The 24690-nt window shown below is 39.1% G+C and overlaps 1 protein-coding gene across 1 annotated transcript in view; it reads right to left on the reverse strand.

Annotated features, from left to right (window-relative positions):
- The window catches only part of LOC138215838 (transmembrane protein 132D), a 268114-nt gene that overhangs the window by 11558 nt on the left and 231866 nt on the right, over positions 1-24690 (reverse strand). The window contains exons 7-10 of the mRNA XM_069178264.1: positions 7417-7622; positions 1603-1666; positions 1245-1376; positions 303-380 (exon numbers count right to left, since the gene is read on the reverse strand). Coding sequence (XP_069034365.1) covers positions 303-380; positions 1245-1376; positions 1603-1666; positions 7417-7622 — 480 coding nt within the window. The remainder of the gene's footprint in view (positions 1-302; positions 381-1244; positions 1377-1602; positions 1667-7416; positions 7623-24690) is intronic.

Raw genomic sequence — 24690 nt, forward strand, 5'->3', positions numbered from 1 at the left:
TACCTGGGTTTTCTCAATCTATAAAATTCAATTCAAATACTGTATTCTGGGAAGAGATCGGTTTCAAATCTTCAAAATAAAAGCAGAAGCAAAGAGACGAAATCCGACTCCACTGAAGGATTCTTTTACTTTTTGTATTTGACTATTTTACATTCTATTTAATATTATATAATATGTCATTCCCAGGATAAGAGGCTAAATAGAATAACTCAATTAGGAACATGTTTTTTTGTTTTTTTTTCTGTGGTTTGAGATGGTAACAGGTAAACTGATGTGACAGACAACAGAGCGGGAGGACATACCTGTATAGTGGTGATCCCCAGGTCCCGCCCGATTAAGATGCGTCCGTCTATTAGTCTGGCAATACGAGGATCTTCCACCTGCGGAGCACAGAAACAGCCGTCAGTCACAACTACAAGTTGCACTGGATTAATGCTTCATCAAATTATTCTCATGAGAAAATCAAAAGTCGAACATCAGTGCTTACGTTAAAAGAGTTAAAGGAAAAGTTCAACATTTTGTGAAAGATATCGCTCTTCAAGATTCATATCAAGTGAAACCGAGTATGGAACGAGAGTTGGGAGATTGTTAGCCTCGCTTAGCATAGACAATGAAAACACAGGTAAAGCACCAGGTTGGCTCTCTCCAAAGCTTTTAGTCACTTTGTATTTTGCATCTTTAACCTGTAATTTATAAATTCACATAAACCGCAATGTAGGGAAAAAAAAAAAAAAGTATTTTCTGTTTTCAAAAGGGAGTTGTGAGCTGTAATTCATTAACTGGCAAACGACAGCCAGGTGGAGTGACTTCCCGGAGTCTCCTCCATCATCGCAGCGAGGTTGCCGGGCAACCAACATATTGGGTGAAATGAAAAAAAAAAAAAAAGAGTTGTTTTTGAGGAAACTGTGACAGCGTGTGACTCTAACAGCACACATGATTATTTTTACATTCATGTCTATGTGCAGGTTAAACAAACAAGTAACAGCGTGTTGATGAGGTAGCCGTACTGTTGGGAGATCCGGCCCGGCTGCTCCGCCCTGCTGCCAGTCTTTATGATAAACTTCACTAATCCCCTTCTGTCTCTAGCTATATACTTAATGCACAGACAGGAAAGTGGTATTGATCCTCTCATTTAAGTCTCAGTAAGCGAATGAGTTTAATATCCTAAAATGTTAAACAATTCCCTCATGGATGACTTGGTGAAACTACGAGTGCGTATATGTGGGCGTTGCGTGTTTTCCTACCTTCAGCTGGTCTAAAACCAAGTGAGTGATATCGGCTTGCCAATCTGCACCCAACATGTAGACCATCTCTCCTCCTGGGTCGGACGGTTCTGCGACGAAATGGGTGAGGACCCGCACCAGAGCGTACTGGTACTGAAAGGTCAAGAGAAAGGTCATATTTAGACTTCACAATGGGCTCTTATTTCACTGTTAGCTTTTGAATAAATAGAGAAGCAGCGACATCTTGTCCTCAGTATGTAGCAGAGCAGCAGTCTTTTTTCTGGTTTTCAGTGATACTGACATAAAAAAAAAAAAATAATAAAAAAAACCAGATCAAAGAACCAGCAAAAGTGTGACATGAAAACCAATCAAATAATACCTGCAGGGTGCAGCCTTTGCCCTTCCTGTCGTCATCCTCATCATCTTCACTGTCTCTTGTAGGTCTGGGAAGAAGAGAGATAAATGAGACAGAAAAGAGAAAGAATGAAGAGTGGGTGAGATTATCTGGTAATTAAATGCCCCTTTTCTCCTCTACACACCGCTCCAGCTAATCTAGTGGATAATCTCTGCTGCAGGTTACACTCTCAGTCAAAGAAAGGACCCTTCAGCTTGTAATCCAAGTGCAACATGTTTAAAGCACTTTACTCGGACAGTGTGCATTTATTAGAAGGCCTGGGTGAATAAGTTATGTTAGATGTAGCTGGTCTGTGTGTCATTCTTTGCTGAAACTATGTGTGCGATCCAATATCCATACTACCATACTATATAGTACACCAGAAAAAAGATAGAGTATGTATCATTACATAGTATGTCAAATGTAGTACGCCAAAAGTACCAGGATGCTCGACTACATCTGGCCGTTTTTTACAGTACGCAGGCCAACATGCTACTCGAGCTGTTCTGACCCACAATCCTTCGCACGGATTGCGATGGATATCACCAAGAGGGTCAAAGTTCAAGATACATTTTCATGGCGAAGTAGTATGTCCCAATTGTATACTTATTACATGCAGTAGTACATACTTTTTAAGGGTAGCTGCAGTATGTCTGGGATCTTCTCTTCGTTGAAAAAACATTTAAGATCTGTCTGTAAATCACATCTCAATGACTTTTAAAGATAAAAAAAAAAAAAAGGGATTGTTGAAGAGCACAACGTTGCTACTGATCCCAGGACAGCAATAATTCACCTCAAGTTAAGGTTGTTAATGATCTGACACTAAACACCAAGCTCTGCGGTGTTATGCAAGGGTTCTCTGTCGCCTTTCCTCAGGGATGCAAATCCTATCTGCAAAACTAAGACTTCACTGTTTCCTCTGGTGTCTTCACCAAAAGTAAATTTATGACGCCCCGTGGAACCGACCAGAAAATCAATCATCAATTCTTCGCCTGTTTAATTTTCACATTTCTCTGCTTGGCTGCATCACCAACAAACTAACAAAAATCAGCCATCTTTGATATGCAGATAGCGCAACAGCTGCCTCAGTTGAAAAAGGAATAGATTGATATTTTACTCTGCAAATAAACATACTAAAGACACGCGCAGTGCTCCTCCAGCAGCTTCATGTCACACGTCTTTTTAACATTTTTAATCAGTTTATTTGGCTGAAAACGCAGCAGTAGCTCCAATATATGCAGTAAGGATGTTAGAAAATATTGATAAACTTGAGTTCCGCTATATTATATTTTGTGATACTGTATTGATACATACAAAGAATTGTTCTTTTTCTCTAACCTCTTTTCTACTGATGGTACCGGCTCGACTCAACATGGCTCCTTTTCTATTCTTAGTTTTGAATCATACCTGGTGTTATTTTTGGCATCACCGAAAACCCTGCAGACCACTAATTGGTCAGAGAGATCAATGTGTGCACAAAACCAACATTGTTAACAATCCAAGCAACTAGAGTGGCCACAGTTTTTGGACACTACTTGATTACTGGCAACCCGCCAAACCATGCCGAGGTCAACTGAGGAGGTGCAGATGTTGCACTGGCACCACATTGATGCGGTACTATTGTATGTGCAGTGGAAAACTAAATCTACAAAAGTACTTTGTACGAAAAGTAGTCGCAGAGCACAGCCGACACTGGCAGTGGAAAAGCAGCTTCAGATTGCACAAAAAGTAGTTCTATAATGTTTGATGTTAAGGCACTGGGATTAATGCAAACACAGATCCCAATGTTCTGATTGCATTAAAAAAAAAGCTAACTTTTTTTCATTCCGATTTCATACATATTGTGATGTGTTCTTTATATTATAACAGTTTTCCTACAATTAGAAATTTCAACATTGCAGCACATCACCTTGATAATATCTCAATATATGGAGTTGTAACCCCTGTATTACGATATCATACCGCCACAGACTATGTCCAGTGACAACCTGCATTTTCCATTTGTTGCCACTCTGCATATCCTAATGAAGTCCCATTTGTGTTAAAAAACTAAATACTGAGTAATATAAACATACTGTATTTAAAGTAAAAAAAAAAGTATATATATAAAGTAGTAAAATTAAAGGTTTACTGTAGACATGGTGAAATATAAACCCCAAATAAAGAAATAAACTGAGAGTGCTTTGAATGTATTATCAGTGTTAAAACATAAAGCCTCGCTCCCTTCTCGAGGACATATCTTTCTCTCTCAGATACACACAACTACATGTTTTTTCTGCTCCGCCTCTCTGTGTGTGATATATACCGCACATCACACACAGGCAGGCCCGCACAGGATCATACAATCACACGAGCACATACAAACACAGGACTGCCTCTGCGTCTTCTGACTGTCCCAGTACCTGTGAAACCCAGGTAATATTACAGGAATTCTCCTTCCATTTCCTATCTCTCATAATCCATTAGTTGGCTAGCAGCTTTATAGTTTTGACTTATATTTTAGTCAATATTCCTGCAATAAACTTAAATGTCCAAAAGACAAAAGGTGAAGGTACATCCAGGAATTTCTGTTAAATTACCCATATCCAAAATACAGGTTTCAATTTCCATCCATTATGTAGATACTTCTGAGCTTTTCTCTCAGGATAATACTGAAAATACCCAACTTTCCTTGTTGTTTTATGTTGAATATATATGTTGTACTATACATTTTTGACCACTACTTATTTTAGCCAAATCGCTATCCAAACATTGAAAATTCCTCTGATCTCAATAACTGCACATATGAAGTGACTTAGTGAATTTACCAAAATCAAATTTTAGTATTTGTTCCACCAAAATATAAACATAATTGTCATAAAAATATAATTCTCATGTTTCAGTAGAAATGAACAAATAACAAACTTATTTCTAATAATCGTAAACAGATTTGGTTCTTACCAAGTGCGTGTTATACAAGTCAGTAACTCTGAGCCTGAAAAGCATTGCCTCCATTATGACTCTGAATTTCAGTTTTGTTTTTGTAAAGGTGCAGCATCAAACACAAATACAGCCTTTCTAAACCTCTATGATATCCTTGGTGGGAGTGCTGCTGCACCAGCTGCATCTCCCATATGTAGACTTTAGAATTTCACTCAGTTGAAAGATGATTCAACATGAGAAGTTACTGAGCAGGAAAACAAAACAGGGAGGGAAAAATGTATTTACACAAAGAAGCTAGAAAGAAGAGGCCATACTTCAGTCAAATTAAATATAAATTCAGACCTAAGTCAGATTTATTTTCAGGCAGGTAATAGCTGAGGTTCAGAAACAAACCAGATAAGTGACAAAATAAAAAAAAGTAGACTTGTATTGCATTTATTACGTTCTACTATATAATATTCACCTGGTAATTTTAATTCTGACTGCAGGGCAGACAAAATATAAATGTCCCGACGGCATAGTAGATCCAAACAATTCCTTCTCTATATTGTTATGCCTTCACCCACTACCCTTCTTACACACAAACACACAAAAAGCTGCACAAAATACAAAACTAGCATGTGAATAAACACACACTTGAAGAGATGGACACACATTGACAAACACACACCAACATCCTTTAACTGCTGCACCCACTCCAACTGTCTCCCTTTCCAGAGAATGTGTGATTTCATTCTTTCAGTGGCAACAATGCTAAAACCACAACAGTTGCAGTCAGTATGGCCGGGCAGACCTTGACCTCATAGGAAGTTATAGACCGGCTGGAACAATGTGTGCCCCATTCAATAAACACTATATCACGCATGCGCACGCACATCCACACATTCCCTCATATTATTCCCTCTTTTCGCTCTCAACTGCGGAGATACAAATGTGAAGCTTAGAATCGATTGGGGAAAAAAAAGAAAAGAAAACATTCACAAAAATAAGCCATATGCTGAAATCTCACTTCTCATAGTTGAAGGAACAATATGCATCGACTTTCGAGCAGAACAAAAACATCACCAAGGCGAGAGCTGTGGAAAGCTGTTCAGTGTGCAGTATATCTGCCTCTCTGTTGTTCGGTATTAACACGCACATTAGCAATGCACAACAAACGGTGGAGCGGAGGATGTTATTGTTTGATTGTTGGTGTCAGCGTGAGTGGTGTCTGAGTTCATAAGGGCAAACAAAACATTTGCATATGAACAGCTGCCTTAATTTGGAATACAACTGGTTTGAATTAAACTAAAAGAAAAAAAAAGAGGCGTGAGAGATCACCTTATTACGAACTGCAATTTCCCTTCTGCCACCAGCAATTGATTACAAAGAAATTGGTTGGGTTGCTCTGTTCCTTTGGGAGCCGGTTTCTTGAGCATTACATGTATCATTCATGTTGAAATATATTTGTTTATTATGCCTTATCTTTGTAGTTTAGGTTTATAGACTGGTCAAAAACTAGAGACAGACTGATAAATGGGCTAGAAGCAAAGGTGTAGTATTACACCCCTGGCTGGAAGGATATATTATCTGATCTTACCTTTTTGGATATACATTCTATCAGGGTATGCTCTATGTCAGCTAATGAGAACTTGTATATGAAAAATCAGGTGGATAATTCAGAAACGGTGTTGCAGTTAACAGTTTTTCCACTAGAGAACCCAGTCAAATGTATGTTTTCTGCTTCCTTGCACTAACAGGTTAAATAGCGAAACTGGTAACAACTGCAACTTTTAAGTGCTGGTCCAGGTCTATTAGAGACTACCAGCAACAACAAAAAGATTTCAGAATGACAAACAAAATACCTCACTGACATCCCACTATCAGACTTTACATACATTAAATGCAGACTTGCAGCATGGGAGGAGCTATTTTGGGAACCGCTTATTCCCGATCACTCATTCCTTTTTCAAATAAACAATGAGGCACCGTAGGTGAACAGAGGCACTTCCATTCGATTAACATGAAACTCTCCTGGTTCAACCATTAGTACAAAAAAGTAAGACTACGTGGTTCTCTGATTGATTAAAAAAGAAATAAAACAAATAAATACATAAATGCTACAAGATGTGCATAAAAATATCCAGGTAGATTCATGCCAGTATGCATTTTTGCAACAAGCATCCGATCACTGAGCTCAAATTTCTGTTATGTGTCGTAATTAAAAAGACAGTGTTGAGAAACCTGAAATCACAATCTGTAGTTTAAATGTATTCACTTTTACATTTGGGTTCAGCTGTGGGGAATTCAGTGACTATAGCTCTGTGTTTTGTTCCCAGCCATAACAAAAAGCATTTTGAATTCACTGCTTCTCTAAGTGGCCTATTGCTCAGGTTAATAGCAGTCGAGGCTCATGGGTATTGTAGTATTTAGGGCCATCCACCACACCAAAAGTAAAGACCACATTTAATTTTTCATAGACAAAGTTTTAAAAAAAAAAAAAAAAAAAAAAAAAATTGTTGCTAACATACCTTTGCGGGATTATTACATTATCTGGGACAGTCCTGTGTTCCTGTGTTCAGTGCAAAATATATTGTTTCAAGAAAAAAATGAAATGAGTTTGGAAAAACACTTGCAGAACAAGCATTTCCTTTCACTTCACTTGTTTTACCTTTTCCGATGTATGTTGGTGTTGGCATGTCTTTCTTTTGAAAATAAAAGGAATAAGACCAGGGAAGCAGAGGGCAGACAAGCTGAAAATCTTTTTCGCAGCATGAATCAGACCAGCGAAGTGCCATGAAACGCTCTGCATTTTGAGAAACAAACTGATACTAAAACTTACATCCTTCACTGTACGTTTCCCACCCTCACTCCCTGAAGGTCCGATAGGTAAATTACCTCTTGTTAGTGATGATGGGCACCCTCCAGCCTTTGACCTGGCTCAGCTCAGTGTCTGACACGTCGATCTGCAGAGGCAGCTTGGGCACCCAGACGGTGAGCTGCAGCTGAGCCGACAGGTGCAGGTAGGTGAAGTTGACGGCCAAAGACTGACGGCCGCGCATTTCTTTACCGTTCACCAAAACCTGGTCACAGTTTGGCGAAACCTGAAAAGAGAGAGAGAGAAAAAAGATGAAAACGAAGAGAAAATTAGCTCAGGTTGAGTTTGGGACAACATGCATACAGTTTGACATTTCAAATTGAAATCAAACAAATATAACGCAGCACTTCTCAGAAATAAACGCAGCATCTGTTGTAAATTGCTCAAGCACAGCCTGAAGCGACTTTTCAGAACATTTAAGCTCTTGCAGCAAATAAAACATTTGTCACTGATTGCTTACATTTCTACGCATCTTGTAAAGCACTTTGGAACACAGTTTTGCAACGTGCCCTATAAAAGAAAGGTTAATATTATGCTTCTTCCTGCCACATTAGCGCCATTTTGGGTTTGTGAATACCAAGGGATCTCTTGTCACTGTCACCAAACTAAAGAAAATCACATAGGTATATTTACCACGAATGCATGGGCAACTTTTGCACAGCATTTTTTTAAGTGAAAATATTAAAAAATATTATTTTAATCAACTTGATTGAAGTTAAAATGTCTTGAAAAGCCCTGCTATACTGCAATGTTTTCTGTTCCCAACATTATGGTAATGCAAATGTCTAGTTTTAGAACAGTATTATTCAAATTAAATTGATACTGAAGTGCAAAAAATGCATGTAGACAGTGGATTATTATGCTTGTATCTCACAGAGTGGACAGCACCCTTACAGACACTCTGACAGGCAGAACAATGGGAGAGCCTGGATCCCATTCAGCTCCATTTTAACCGCGCTCACTTCTCTGACTGTGTGACTCATTGAGTTGACGTTTTGTTAGAAAAATCGTCCCACGTGCTTTACTGACAATGTCTTCATACTGGGAGGAAACATATGATAACCCAATGTCGGAATGATGCCATGGTTTGATATATTTTGTTGTATGTTTACAATAATGTATTTAATACATTGTATGTCTTTCAAATTCAGTATTTATCCATTTTACCTGTGTAGCAACATTATTACAGATAGTCTACAATGGAGCAAAGAAAAAAAACAACCATCTGTTTTCCTATTGACACCAAACAATTTTTTTTTCCAAATGTCTCTTAGTGATGTAGCCAAAGTTCAGCAATTAAAGTAAAAGAGCGGGTTTAAATCTAGTTATTCTTCATTTTCTAAGTCAGTTTTGTATGAATCATTTACACGTTTTTGAATTTTTCTTTGGATTTTTGGTCATGAAAACTACAACAACCCTCGAATGTAGAAGAATCTGTAGGCTAAATATGAAATTATATCGACGACTGCAAGACTGTGTTGACGATATTTACTGTTGTTCAGTTTCTCTCTTCCTGCCTGTATTATTTCTTGTCCTTCCCCCTCTTATTTCTGATTCTTTTTATATTTCTGCAGCCATTCATCCATCCTTGGCAAGTATGTGACTTCTCCACCCCCTCTTTTGTTACCCTACACTTATCCTCCCTCCTCCCACACCCTCTTTCGTCTCTCCATGCCAAACCTCATTCTCTCTCTCGTCCCCTATTTCACTCTCAACCTTCCTTTTAACATTTATCTCCTTTTGTCTGACTTTGTCTGTCTTCTGATCTAATATACTCTGACTTTTGCTGCCTGTCAGTCACACCGTTCTGTTACACCGCTCTCCCTTGTAAAACGACCAATTTCTGTCCAGATTTGCTCGTCTCTTCAACCCAAAAAAATACCTCACATTTCAACCCTTTCTCCTAAAAATGATGTTCCTACAATAGATAATATACCAAAACGTATACAGACCATCACCTTGAGAGTTCTAAATCTTTTTTTTTTTTTTTACTCATGAACTTCACCTGCTTGGGAACACATGTAGTTTTTACACTCGCTGAAATGTGGATGTTATGAGCAAGAAAGTCAGACACTCTAAAAGCGTAGCAATTGTTCACTGTGACTCGATTGAAGTAACCAAGCCAATGTTTAAACACCTGATATTATAAGAAACATTACAACTATCATTATAACCAATTGTGTGACAAGGCAATACTATTTCTGGATTATATGGCAAATTGATTGTTAATCTCATAAAAATTAGAAAACTCTCATTTTAACACAATTTTTTTTTTTTTTTTACTCATATTAGCTATAATTATTATATCTATAACAAGATCTTGTTGTAAACCTATACAATGAGCAAATATGTGTTTTTTTGTATTTCCGTGGCAATGGTAAGCTGCTATAGCAAGAGTTTTTAAATTATATAGGCTAACAGACATTATCTTATTAAAACAAGAGCATTTTCTTCCTAAAAAGAGATTATACTTTTCTGTATTTCATATATATATATATATATATATATACACACACAGTTACAATGTGACCAAAGTGTCAAATGATGAGTTAAATATATGTAAAACCCTTTCAGGAAAAAAAGCTCAGGCTTCAGTATGCTCTGAACACTCGCTTTGCGACCAGCTGACATCACGGATTTCTTAATGTGATCGTCCGCATCAGACACAACACACCATGAAGTACAGGGACACGCCCATCCGTCCACTCAGTCTGTCTATTATACCAAAACAAGTTGTGCTCAAGTGTAGATATTCAGGGTCAAAAGCCTGTCAAACTATATGGTCGCATTTCCCACACATACTCTACACCTATTTAGAGGGCATCTATCGAGAAAAGATTATCCATGGCTTGTGGCTGAAAGAATACACAATAAGCATATGATGAGTGTGATACTGCAGTAATCAGTGTAGCTGCTGATGTTCATGCTTTCATATTCTGGATCAGATTCAGGCTCAAACATGTATAGATGGATTTAAGAGGGTACCACTTCCAATCAGGAGCGAGAGCCTGTCTTAAGTAGAGTTTTCTTTTCAACACTGACCGAGAGGAGGAAGCAGAGGCCACTAACGCCGGGTGCTTCCTGGGCGTTAGCCAGTCAGAAGATGGTGGCCCTTCAGGGAGGGGGGAGGGGGGGCTTAAAAAGACAGGAGCTGAAATAACTTGTTTCAGACAGAGGATGAACTGAGGGGCTGCTTTATGCAAGATTAAAAAAAAATTGTATTAAAAAAAAATGTGAATCATTCAAAACTACTCTAGCGGAGTCCCAGAATAAAAATCTAAAAAGTGAAAATGTGCATAGTCTTTAAAGTGAAACTTTCTGGATGAAAAAAATAGCTTGTAGTTTCTTGGTGAAATGAAAAAGGGTTGGTATTTTTAGGAGAAACCGAGCAAATGTTAAAACTGTAAAATAAATGATTTTTTTTGGGTAATTTTTTCACATTTACAGTATATAAACCATGTATCAGGTGCGCGCACATTTGGATCCAAACAGAAGCTAAAAGCACAGCCTCACTGACCACCAGACACTGTTACTTTATTTGAATATGCTGATGGAAGTTCAGTTTTACTGTTAACATTTGGCTTTTGTTGGTTGTGACGTTGAAATATTGACTAACGTTTGCATCAGGTTTGGAGTAATTATTGCCAAACTCATGCCAGATCAAACTCAGAACAAAATGTCCCGTCTCCCCTGATAAACACAAACAAGCACACACAGGACCTACACACATTTTGTGAGGTGTGACTTTTTTTCTGCCTTCCTCAAGAAACTCTTTGATCTCAAAAGAGGTTAACATTTTGTACATCAGAGCTGAAGCGTTTCTTTCCTATCTGCTCTCACCTTTTAATTTCTTTCAATTTAACTTTCTTCTCTATGCTTCCGCTCCCAAACATAAAAGGAAAAGGTGCCCACCCCTTCTCCTCTTCCTCTTTCCAATTTCTCTTTTTCTTCTTTCTCTTTAACTTTCTTTATATCTCCCCCAACATCCACCGTTTCCCTTGTTTGACCCGCTCTATTTCTTTTGTCTCCACATCGCCCTCCCCCCTCATCGTGCAGTCGCCCTCTTCATCTTCCTCTCTCTCTGAAACCTGATTTACCGCTTGTTAACATCAAAGGGATGTTAGACTCTTGGTGCCTCAAACTATTTCTCCAAATCATTTTTATTTTCCAGGTGTAAATCAGTGTGAAAACGGCACGGTTACTGTGGCTGGGTTTGGTTTCCAATGAAGGTATAAGACAGCAGAAGTCAGGGGACGGCACAATGGCTTTGCTTCAGCTGCCACTATAGCCATTGTTCAAGTCTGTGATTTCCACCAGAGGTTTTCTGAATTACCTCTGCACTGAGTTTGAACAACCCGAAGGAACTTTTTAGTAAAATGAAGTTTCTGTCGATTGGTAAAGTTTGAGGAAGTAGCTCGGGAAAAAAGATTTAACTTTGCTAATTTCATCACATAAGCCGAATTTGCATTTACATTACAGAAAGGCTGAAGAACAATTACATGATATACAGTGTGTCTGATGATCTTAACGTGAAGTGGTTTCACAAATTGTTTCTTTACATCTTTTTTTGCCATCTACGCTAAACACTGTTATTTATATACAAATTCTGAAACAAAATTACTACAAATGTGAAAAGAGGGAACAACAATAAATCTTTTGGTTTTCTAACCCACATGTTTAGTTGAAAAAACTGTTTGCGTAGAGTGCTGCTCGGTGATGTAAATGGTGTCCCTCTGTTGCTCTTTAGTTTGGGAATCAAACAGTTTGAGTTGAAGAAATCTGAAGCTCTCAAGAGGGTGATAATTTTAAATGGCTATTTAATCACAGTAATAATAAAAAAAAAAAAAGGCATTACGGCCTTATTCAGGTCAAGTACAATATAGTTGCCTTTCAGCTGTTTTTTTATATCAGTTGGTCAGTAGTCACATGATCAGTTCTACAAGGGAGCGGGTGAGGTCACGTGATGGGAAAACAGCTCCAACTAAATCTTACATAACATGTACATATTTTGTGGTTTGGTTTACTCTCATTGATCTCTCGTGAATTTTAGGCAGCTGCTCGTAAAAAAATTATCTCAAAAGCACCGCTGCCACCTACCTGTCACAGTAAACGATTAGCTGGTGAAAACTGAAGAGCATTTGGCAGCTTGAAAGCCAGATAGAGCCACAGATTTCCCTCAGATGTTAGTGAAGGCCAGAACACTGAAAGAAGACCTTACAGTGATGAGTTTACCGTTAAAACTTAAATACGTCAGTGTTGTGATTAAAGCCTGTTTCTGTTGCCCCCAAGTGGTCAAAAATATGTTACTGCTGATTATTAGGGAAACGTGTAAAATTAGACACCTGATTCACCTGAACACAGCTAAGCAGGCCCTTTTTATTTTTGTGCTGAGACACAAAGTTGGTCTTGTGTTTAAAAATATATTTTTCTTTTCTTGCACAGTATTGTTTTTGTTCCATTGTCTATTTCACTTTAAATTCTCATTTTCCCTCCTCCTCCTAGTTTTTGTTCCGATTAAAATCTATTTTGAATCTCTTTACTTTACAGACACTCATGTATGGAACTATTAAATGAATAATAGCAGACACACAAACACAACGCAAACATACACACCTCTAGGGATGTGGCAAGTCTAAGTGATAATATGAAAAATATTTTTTTGAATTAGGCCGTTCCTTCTAATTGAACAGCCATGTTTTCTATTAACTAATATGTCGTCATTTCTAATCCTGAATTAGTCCAGATGTAAAGTAATCTACAATATACCATGACCAAACTGTATGTTCTTTTCCCGATACTGATAACAAAGTAATACAAGCGATGTTCTTATCATTTAGTGTCTGACGTACTGACAAACAGGAAGTGGTTTGTGTCACTTTGTCAACAGCAACAGCTGATTGTTTAGAGTTCAGAGAAGAACTGCTGATGCCGGCTGGTCGGTCAGGTGTCACGTGGTGATCAGAGAATACAAGGACTGGGAAATGAAGAGTAAACCCCGAGGAGTGCCTGCATGATGACCACCAATGTTTTTGCCAAAATACCAGTCCTCCATGAGACCACTTTAAATTACATTCATTGACTCTCACCTCTAGATAAATCCTCCCCACCTCCACCTTTCTCACTACCTCTTCTGGTGTGGTAAAAAACTTTTCTCCTCAGTTCACTCAGTATCTCTTCTCCAGGGTACATTGTAATTGAACAATTAAATGTCCTACTGCACTGAACACCTGAACAGTAACGTAAACAGCAATGCCCTGATTACCGGCAACAGTCAACTTATACATTAAAATTGAAAAGTCAATTTAAAAACATTTTATTGTTGCTGCACTGAGAGCCTGAGAGGCTCTATCATATTTTATAAGTCTGTAGCTTGGTGACAGGTTAATTATTGGAATTGGGATTATTTTTTTTTTCATAATTAACAAAACTGAATTATTTTAACCTGAAAGCTGAGTGAGTTTGTGATGTGCCTGATGCTTAAAATACATTTTTAAATTAAATACATTGTAAATTAATCTTCTTTCCAAGAATTAGACAAGGTCATCAATACCTTTGCTCACTGCTGAACATGAGACGGGAAGCAGGTTGAAACATCCAGTGATATCCAGTATATGAACCCAGAAAAGCTTAATGAATACAATAGCGTTATAGCTGATGTATGTATCAAGCGCGGAGAAGAAAAAGGCACACTTTTGAACAAATTCTGACAAGTGTATACAGGACATATTATCCATAAAAGTACTTACAGACCCTGAGCTATTCAAACTATTTATATCCGGGAGGTTATAAAATAAAAAGGAGACAACAAATCTTTCTGTAAATAGGTCTGGCAGCAGCCAAAAGAGTCATTGTTTTATTTTAGACGAAAGTGGGCAGGCCGAGTGTGAGTAAATGGATTTCTGAACTATCCACAACTTTGCTGTCAGAAATGTGCCATGAGGGGAAATCCGCTACTCTTTGACAACATACAGGATAGAAGCACCTGGGGATTCTTAAGAAGACTTCTGCAATGTTCAAAGATGCCAAAGACAAAGACAAAATGATTATAAAATGAACCTGGACTGAAGGGTATTACACTGATGACATCCTCAACCAACGTGTTTTTTTTTTAATTTTAAAGAGTACAAATTTCTGGTTGTTGTTTGAGAGACAGTGTTTAGGCGTCTCCCATTTATATATGGATATACAGTTGTATATTCTGTATAGGTTTATTTGTGTGTATATATTGTTAAAATCCAAAAAGAAATTGTTGGAAAAAATAAAGGATGATCTTCCCCTTTTGGTTATGTTGTTGCAAATATAAAAAGAGAACATCTTGATTTCAATGGAAGAACTTTTCTCAAATCTGCTTCATCTATAATATTTGTGCTCTGTTTCTGTCACAGAGGGTATTCCATTAAATTTTAATGGCTCCCAAAAATAAAACAGGGCAAACTAAAAGAGAAACCTTAACATTAGACATTAGGTTATTTTCAAGGAGTCTGAAACAACTTCTAAATATGAAAAACCGGTTGCATTCAGTTTGAAGAGGGTAGGACATAAACATGACATGAAGATTTTAACTTCAAAAAGATTCACATCACTGTGTTTTAAAAAGGAGCTTCACGAATCTCCTAAAATAATAAACAGAATTTTACCCTCAAAAATTCAACATGAGCAGTTATAAAGTTTCATGTTGGAATAAACACTACGTAGTGACTTTATCCTTTCATTGCTTATAATTTAATATCCTATTTGTAGTATTAAGGTAGGCAAGCAAGAGCTTATGTTAAAACTCCTTCTTGTGGTGAAGGTGGCGCAGACGGCTGCTATCACTGTGTGATACACACACACACACACACACACACACACACACACACACACACACACACACACACACACACACACTAAGCTGACCACAATCACACACAGATGCAAAACTTTGACACAAAGGCACGCACACTCAGAACAAGTGTATCCGTATTTTTGCAAGTAAACAGCTGAGTTGGAGGTTTGAGGACACTGAAGAATGGATTTAATCTCTCTGTTTCTGAGAAAGACACACACACACACACACACACACACACACACACACACACACACACACACACACACATAGTAGGACAAACAAGGGCGGGAATGAGAGGGAAAGCAAAAAAAATAAAAAAATGAAGAGACAGACACAGTTAAAAGGAGAGCAGAGAAAGAGCAGTGAAGTAAAAGTAGCAGACAGAAAGTAAAAGTGTGGATCTCAGAAAACACAGGCGAGAACAACTGTCCTCACCTTCATCAAATACCAAACAACACAGCACCAATCGTTACGAAAACTTTTGCAGCTTCTCAGCAGCACATGAAGCAAAAACAGACAGCTACAGCATGTTTTGGTAGAAAACAGAAAGATATTGATATTTGTATGACTTTAATAGCAATGATAGACAAACACAGACACACAAAGAGAAGACAGACACACTGCTTAGTATCCTGAATGTTTGTGTAATTGTTTCCAGATGTAAAAAGAGCTGCTAAATGTTTCAAAAAAAAAAATTAAAATACCAATAGCTGATGCAAAAAATAGAATTTCTTTCTCACTAGATGCTCATATGTTCTTACTCACATATCTGCCTTTCCGTCCACATTTAATTATTTCACTACAAGTACATACTGTGACTTCTAATGATCTGCCAACAGTTAAAATAGGATATTATGCATGCAGGAACCTCTGACCCTCAGACCTCAGGCTTGTTTCACAGAAAATTACCCCTTTTTTTTTTTTTTTTTTTATCTCGCTTTTTGTGTCGAGGTTAATTGATGGTCATGTCTCAATCCGATGTGCATGAACATGCAGCCCCTGTGACACCTCCACTCAGTGAGCACTTGTCAAACCACCTGCTGTTGTTTCGGTGCCATCTCCCCAAAAGGAAGGTTTGCTTGTTCTTTGAATGTCAGACCTAATAAGCCTTGAGCATGTTGGTTGGCTTTTGTTACATTATATTAATTTATTCTAACACTGTTACCGCCAGACATTTGTCATTACTTTAACAGATAGTTCGGAGAAATGTTTTGACTCCCCCTGGTGACAGATCAGTGCTACCATTGTATTCACACTCGAGCTGTATAACTTACTCTACTCCAGGGGTCTTCAACGTTTTTCAGGCCAAGGACCCCCGAGGGGTCGCGGACCCCCTGTTGAAGACCTCTGCTCCAGTCTATGGCACTAATACTTTACATTCTTCTGCTTCTACTGACCTGTTTCAAATGTTTTATATTTAGTGTAAGTTCGGTAATGAGCGCCTTTACTGGATTTCTTTTACTGGAAGGTCTTTGTATTAAAGTTGTCACCTCTGGTTTCATACACTTCCACAGTACCCAGAACTCATACTGAGTTTGGATTAAAATAGGGCAGCATGGTGGTGCAGTGGTTAGTACTGTCGCCTTATGGGTCCGAACCTTAGCCGGAGCCTCACGCTCTCCCCACGGCTGCGTGGGTTCTCTCCGGGTACTCCGACTTCCTCCCACCGTTCAAAAACATGGTCAGGTTAATTAGTGATTCTAAACTCTGGTGTGGATGTCTGTTTCTGTCTTTCTTTCTGTGTTGGCCCTGTGATGGATTAGTGAACTGTACAGCATGTACCCCACTCTTGCCCAAAGTCTATCTGGGAGAATATTGAAGTTGGAGCCAGCCTCCAGTGGCCCTCAGTGACATTGCACTTTAAAGTATTGGCTTCATATCCGGAGATGACATCTGGTTTTTATATGCAGTCTATGATCCGACCCATCATCCAAACAAAGAACACATACTCACAAGTTGACTAGATCTTACGATTACATTGTGTCTTCTTATGCCCCCAAAGAAAAACCCCACTGGTTTGCTTGTTTCATCTGAATGCTGTTGTTCATTCAGTTTCCCAGGCACCACAAATGTTTCACTAGTTTAAACAGTGCGTTCCAACATCCCAGGAACATCCCTTCCATCCTTTACCTGCACACATACAGCCCTCTGAAGAAGCTACACGCTTCTGTCTTTAGCATTGTCAGCTAATGGTTGTGCTCGTTTTACTTCTTGCTGCAGATGTATCGAATAAATCTTTTAGTGAAGACCCCCTTGAAGACTTCACGCTACCTAACAATAACCAGCTAACAACAGATAACTAACATGTTGCGGGCAGGGTGCCTCCAAAGAAACTAAAAGTATCAAGCAAAACAAAACATACACATCAACTACCTAACTTTAAGCCTACACACCATTAAACAATGGTTATTCTCAGGTGGGATATATTTCTGGGAACCAGCCCCAGTTATCAATAGACAGTAAAATGTATGAAACTGTTTTGAACTTTTTAAAGTCAGTTGTGTTCAGGTGTTTGTAGATGCTCTTGGGCCAAGTCAGACCTCAAACTGGTGCCTCGATAGACAGAACAATGAGACAGGAACTGGGATGATGAGGTCACACAGTTACAGGTTTTAATGTTTCACTTTTGCTGCATCTTATAAGAAACTTTAACTCTCCAAAGTTCAGTTCTCCAGACTGATTTTCTCTCAAACTAAAAAAGAAATGAAAAACAAACCTGCAAAGAAAAAAAATGAACTCTTGGTTTTCCTGGTTTGTGGTGTTGCAGAAAGTAATACTATGGAATGAGCTTCTGTCTTATTACACCCCTCTTCTACTTGACTCCCCTTTCTTTCCTCAAAACCTGCTCACGAGTCCCAAAACTCAACCACCCACTCACCCCCATTTACCGACGCACTCCCCAGGCTAAGTCATTTATTTAAATCCATATTCATTTCCCTTCAAGCTCAGTGATCTGTCTGAATTTACTGTTACTGCTCTCTCTGTCTTCTATCTCTTACTGTGTGAGAGTTTCTCTATTAGCCTCTCTCAGATGTATATTTTCACCCTGCGACGTCGTTCATCCATCTCTCTCGCAACTCAGATTTCATCTTGCATTCTTTTTCTCTGTGTGTTTCACACTCTCCCTCCTTCCCTCTCTGCCCATTTCAATTGTTCTCTGCCTCAAGCGATCCAATCCATCTGACTTTAAGAATCATATCATCCAATCAGGGCCCACTCAGTCGACAGAGGCGGGCCCTGAGGGACAGACTAACTAACTCCCTGATGGGATTAGACGTCCCACCTGTCCGTCCTTTAAGAAAACCCACACCAGGCCAATCGCCTCTTCACATAGTCTCATATGGCTGTCATTTACACACACACACACACACACACACACACACACACACACACACACACACACACACACACACACACACACACACACACACACACACACACACACACACACACACACACACACAGAGATGAGTGCACCCATTAGCAGCCTGTAGCTCCATATATTATTTTGATGTGGCTTGGATAATCAACAGCTGATGGACAGAATGCTTTGAAGGAGCACACACTCACAAACATACACACACAATTTAGCGTCTTATCTCAGAGCCTGTCATTTTGAATTTGTAAAAGAGGGGAGTGAAATGTTCTTTAATGGCCATTTGCACTTTCCTTCTCTGCACAATAAAACTGTGTAATCAAGAGATGGAGAGAGAGAGCTGGGTGAGCAGAAAAATAGACCAAAAATATATGGTGCTGGAGTTAAAAAAAAAAAAAAAACGGGGAGTGTTATGGGAATATAACTCTGCAGATTCTTATTCATTAAGGTCATAGTCAATTGAAATGTTATCCAGAGGCAAATTAACTTTTTCTTGAAATCGTTTTACTTGTCATCTAAGAGGCCTCTTCTGTTCTGACTGGAGGGGGAAGTCTGAGACTTTAACCTGTTGTGGAGGTCGTTAGCACCTTGAGAGTCATTGAGGTCACATGTTAGATCCACCTGTAAATTGTTTAGGGTAATTTAATGTACCCGAAATGACCTGGGCTAGAGCGTGACAGTCTCTTCCTCCAGTCAGTTAGACCTGAAAAAGCCTTTCGGATGAGAGGGGTGAAACGTCTTCAAAAATTTCAAGCGAGTCCATTTGCCTTTGGATAACATTTCGAGTGTTACGAGAAGTTAAAGAACAAAACAGCCACAGGGGGACACGACAGAAACATCAAACAGAGCATGAAAGACACAGAAAGAGAGAGAAATAAAAAGGGATGTAGACAAAGAGTATAAAAAGAGATATTGTGTAAGGTAATGTAAGTGATTTCATTGGTATTTTTTGAACCAGAGAAGCTCGAACAGATGTGTGACAATAACCACCTATTCAATCGTCTGTTAACAGAGACATCTCCCATCAGAACTACAGCTGCTTGAGGGCTCTGACACTTGAATGTGACGTTGTGTGTGGGCACTTGCTGAACCATACAGATTATTCTTGGGAGGACCGTCTCACTATGACAAAAGTCACAATGTTTTGAATATCCTTCAACCATCAGTCAACCACCACACATTTAAACAAAGCCAAGGTTGCTGTTCTTTCCGTGAAGCCAAGATGTTTTACTTAATGTAATTAAGTGTTATTCTTTTTTTCATTAGCTAAAACTACAGAACAATAGCCTGCTCTGTAATAATCATTACATTAAAAAAAAACAAAAAAAACAAAACAAAAAAAAAGCCTTTTACATAAGCTTACAGGCATATTTTTTTTTATCCGGTCAGCCTTCTTCCTCTAAAAAGACAATAAAAAAGTAGTCTAGGGAATTTATTTTTACTTTAAAAACTTTCTACTTTGACTTTCCCGTCTTTGTCAGAGAGGTCTACGGGGCTTTAGGAAGCGGCTTTACATGAGGGTGTAGGTTTGAATGTGTCTGTGTTGGAGGGCACTGTTTTTTTTTTTCTTTTTCTAGAGAGTTCCCGGGCCCTATGTGAATTAGTACGCTTATTAGCATAGGGATATAAGTCAAGACTGGCCCCAATATGTCTGTTTGTATGGTCCTATTGTGGCCTAGGTGTGTGTGTGTGTGTGTGTGTGTGTGTGTGTGTGTGTGTGTGTGTGTGTGTGTGTGTGTGTGTGTGTGTATGTGTCTTGGTGTGTATTGGGTGCTTTCTCAAGTGTCCGTATTTGCGTATTTAGAGTTGCTCTTTTTTGCTTATTTCTGACATGCTATTAAAATCATAAAGAACGTTATTTAAATGGAACCCATATACATTGTATTATTCTGTCCTGCATTAGTAAAATATTCTGACCTCAAAGTTATACACATCAATTAAAGTAGTAATATAAAACAACCCCATGTCCTTTACAGTGTTGTCACATTTGGAAAACATGGAAAACTCTTGGGTTTTTTTTCTGTAAGGGGGAATAAAAGACTGGATGTGATTTTACAAACAGCGTTGATAAAACAATGAAAATATTGGCAGAAGAAAATTGCAATGTTTAGATTCGGTTGGTGTATTTCTCACATAACAAGTAATCAGTCCGTTTCCTCGTTCTTTGTACTGTTTAATTGCCATGAAATGAAAAAAAAAAAAAAAAAAAAAATCAACACTGGAGGAGAGCCAAAGTAAACCAGTTGTTCAGTTAGTGTGCCCTTAACCATGGCATTTTGACAATAACTTGCTCTGCATGAATAAGTTATTCATCCAACACAAAATAGTTTCCTTTGTCTAAACTGGCAGAGAATCTGAGTGTTTGCGCTAAGTGTTGTGATTCCAATTTGGCTGGGAAGAAAAAACAAGCTGCGACGAAGAGTACAAATAAAAAGTGAATGAAATAACAGCCTCTATTGTGTCTCTGTTGTAGAAATATTGACAGTGACAGTCATGACTGGAGGGATGAAGCCATACATGTTCATTGGAAAGAAATGAGAGTTCACATGACGACAGGACTGAGTCCGAAACTTCCATTAGATTAAACCTATCTTTAATCACGACACTGTTCTTTTGATAAAAAAAAATGATGTCTGATAAGAGAATATATTAAAGTACTGTTACCTGAAATGTACCGTGAGTCGATGAGAAAAACATGAAGCCCAGAACAGACTGGGATGAGCTTCTGCGTCGACTCTGTCCGGCATTATTTCGTCTGGCGTGGTGCTAATCACGCTGGTGATTACTTGCTTGTACTCTGCCAGCTTTTGCCCTCTCAATTTTACACTACATGGTTTCATAACATTTGGTGAGTGAAGCTTAAGTGGATGTAAACATTAGTGGTGTAATGCTGGCTAGGCCAGACGCCCGACCTCTGTGAAAGCGACTCAACAGCTTGGCCTTTTCCAGCGTTAATAGCCCTGCAGTGGAAGCCAACCGCTGGCTGTTAAGAAGAAAACAGTAGGAAACGCAGCCACACTGCAGTGGACTTTAGACAACCACTCTTTCGTCTGTGTTTTCACTTCTCGACAGAGAGTGAAAGGTGTAAATTAATATGACTATTGGGAGGACGGGAAAAGAAATGGCTGTAGAGTGGAGAAATTTAGAAAACTTGAAAAAAACAGCATTGAATTGTCAAGACATCTGATCAGGATGCCTCCTGCACTCCTGCCTGTGGAGCTATTCTGGTCACGTCCGACAGGGAGGAGACCCCGGGGCAGACCCACAACACATTGGAGAGATTATACATCCCAACCAGCGTGAGACCGAGTCAGGATCCCCCAGGAGGAGCTGGAGGACACGGTGAGGAAAAAAGGAAATCGGGACTGCTGTTTTCGTTAAGCCTCAAACTGAACTGGATAAGTGACCAAAAATCTCAATGATGTTTTATGAAGATTACTTGTGTTTAAATATAAGTAGTAATGCTTTTTAATAAAAGCCCATGAATCTCTTATATTGAAATATCAGATTTGTGTTTAATTTATGTGCCCCGTTGCATTCGAAAATGTGTTTCATAAAGCCATATTACTTTTGGCTCTTTCACTGATTTTCATCATCCTCCCTCCCTCCCCCCCCCTCCCCCCTCCCCCCCCTTTCACACTCACCTGTCAGGTTTACTTACACTTTTGCTCAGCTCCTTTGTCACTTTGTGTGTGTACTTGTGTAAACGCATGTATGAGCACAAACAGATGTGATGACATGTAGGCCGGTGGGAGGTAGCGGCACGTATCTCTCAAAGATTGTAAACAGTGCCAAAACATTACCAGCGCTTATGTCATTTACACTCAGTTGACAACATACTACCTTATTTATAACACTGATGTTATATGTGTGTGTGTGTTTGTGTGCCCTGAGAAACAGAGAAGGTATTGTCAACATATCAGTTTTAAGCTTCTGGACAAGTTTGGGCTCAAACATTTTGCTAACTGTTAAAATGGCGGCTGTGGCTGCTCGACTGCAGCCAGGTCGAGTTAGGTCGAAATGTCATATCCATGCAGAATTAAAAAATACTAGCTACGTTTTTAGTTGTGTAAAACTTTCTAAAAGTGCAAGAAATTTTAATCCAAATATCCCAAATAATTAAAATTTCTGTCCACTTGTTTTTTTTAAAGTAAAATAATTACACAAGAAATATTTAGTGGTAGTGATCGATAGTAGTACTTGAACAGTTGATAAAAATGAAAATGTTACAGATTACTTGCCATTTAGTAATTTCTAGTGCAGTAACTATTCAAATGAATCCCTGAGTGTGTATATACAGTATCAAGCAGCAACCACTGGGCCTAAAAGATTAATCCAATAACAGCTAATAGCTCATTTTCCTGTATCGAGGGTGAATTTGTATATACATCACCCCTTTTAAATTGTATTGAAGCTTAAAGTTATACATAGTTAAGGGCGGGGCTGCTTTGAGTGACAAGTGAGTGTCTTCAGAATTGACTATCTGACGACAAGCTTCAGGAACCAGAGTTGTTTTCCGAATCGCACACTTCTTCTTTTTACTTCCAGTCCGTAATGGAGCTCTCCTTAAAAAGTATGTACTCTTGCATGCAGTATGCTTAGAATTGGGACACACTACTTTGTCATAAATATGCGCCTTGAACCTTGACCCTCTTGGTGATATCTGTCGCAGCGTGACAATTGAAGTAAAAGGAAAAAAGAATGCAACTGGAAACGACTACTACCCTTAATGTTACACTTCTTTCGAATGACTCTTCTTCTTCCTTTTGCAAACTGTAACCGGGTGGAGCACGAGCATCACCAACTCTCTCAGCAGCTCAGTCGATGTGACGTATCTTCCGTTGCTCAGGCTTGTGGGTCAGAACAGCCAAAGAAGCATGCTGCCCTGCACACTGCAAAATGCGACCGGGGGGGGTATTTTCTGAATACTGCATTATGCACTGGAACAATACTAAATCTTCTATCATACTAAATAGTATGGTAGTTTGGTGTATATGCCTCTCTGTCCTTCTTAAACCGCTCTTCAGGAAATATATGGGGGAAGTCACGGAGATTACGTCCATTTTTTGAATGGTTTCTATGGTACAAAATTACAATCTATGTAACAGCACCACAATAGAAAACAAACACCAGCCCGTCGTCTCTCATCTTTTCTCTCTGTTGCAGCCTACCACACACACACACACACACACACACACACACACACACACACACACACGCACACACACGCACACACACACACACACACACACACACACACACACACACACACACACACACACACAGCTGCTACTCATCTCCTTTCCCAATAACACTTTGTCATTAAAAAGGCAGGTCAAGCACAGGGCATTAGTGACTGAAACACGCACACACGCATCTGTCTGCCGTGTCTGAACCTTTCATGTGTTGCAGTGACGAGGCGCTAATGCACCGCCAGGAAGCAACATGGCTTCCTCAGGGAACACAACGGCAACTGCTGCCAAAATGTCGGGGTGAGGGAGGGGGGAAAGAGAGACTGGTGGAGGCTGGTGGAGAGGGGAGGATGACTGAGAGGATGACATCAAAGAGAGCAGAGAACTATGGGGTGAAACTTTGGGGAATAGTTGACGATCAATACCATGTTTTAGTTGTTTTTCAAGTTTGTTGTTGGTGGTCTTCTTCACCTTTTGACCCGATTACTCTGAATTATGTCCAGTGTGTGTGTGTGTGTGTGTGTGTGTGTGTGTGTGTGTGTGTGTGTGTGTGTGTGTGTGTGTGTGTGTGTGGTGAGTAACAGTGTTTGGAGGTGTAACCCATGCCACCACCCTACTTAAGTTATCAATAGATGGAGGTTTGTGTGTTTATGTGATTGCTGCTGTGTATTTTAGCATGGTAATTAGCAGCTAATTAGTTATTGATTGAGGAAGGTATATTTATAGGAGGTAAGAGGACAAGTGTGACGCAGCATAACACCGCAGCCATAATTCACCCTGTGCTGCAAAAACACACACAAACTGTGTGTACTGTGAATTATTTATCGTCCTCCGCCTTAATATCTCTGTCTCACCTTACTTCCGCTTTCATTCGTTTCTTTTCATTTCATTTTCACTT

Source organism: Embiotoca jacksoni, unplaced genomic scaffold, assembly GCF_022577435.1.
Source record: "Embiotoca jacksoni isolate LCO1_2020_lvr unplaced genomic scaffold, fEmbJac1.0.p SCAF_8, whole genome shotgun sequence".
In the NCBI taxonomy this organism is placed as follows: Eukaryota; Metazoa; Chordata; class Actinopteri; family Embiotocidae; genus Embiotoca; species Embiotoca jacksoni.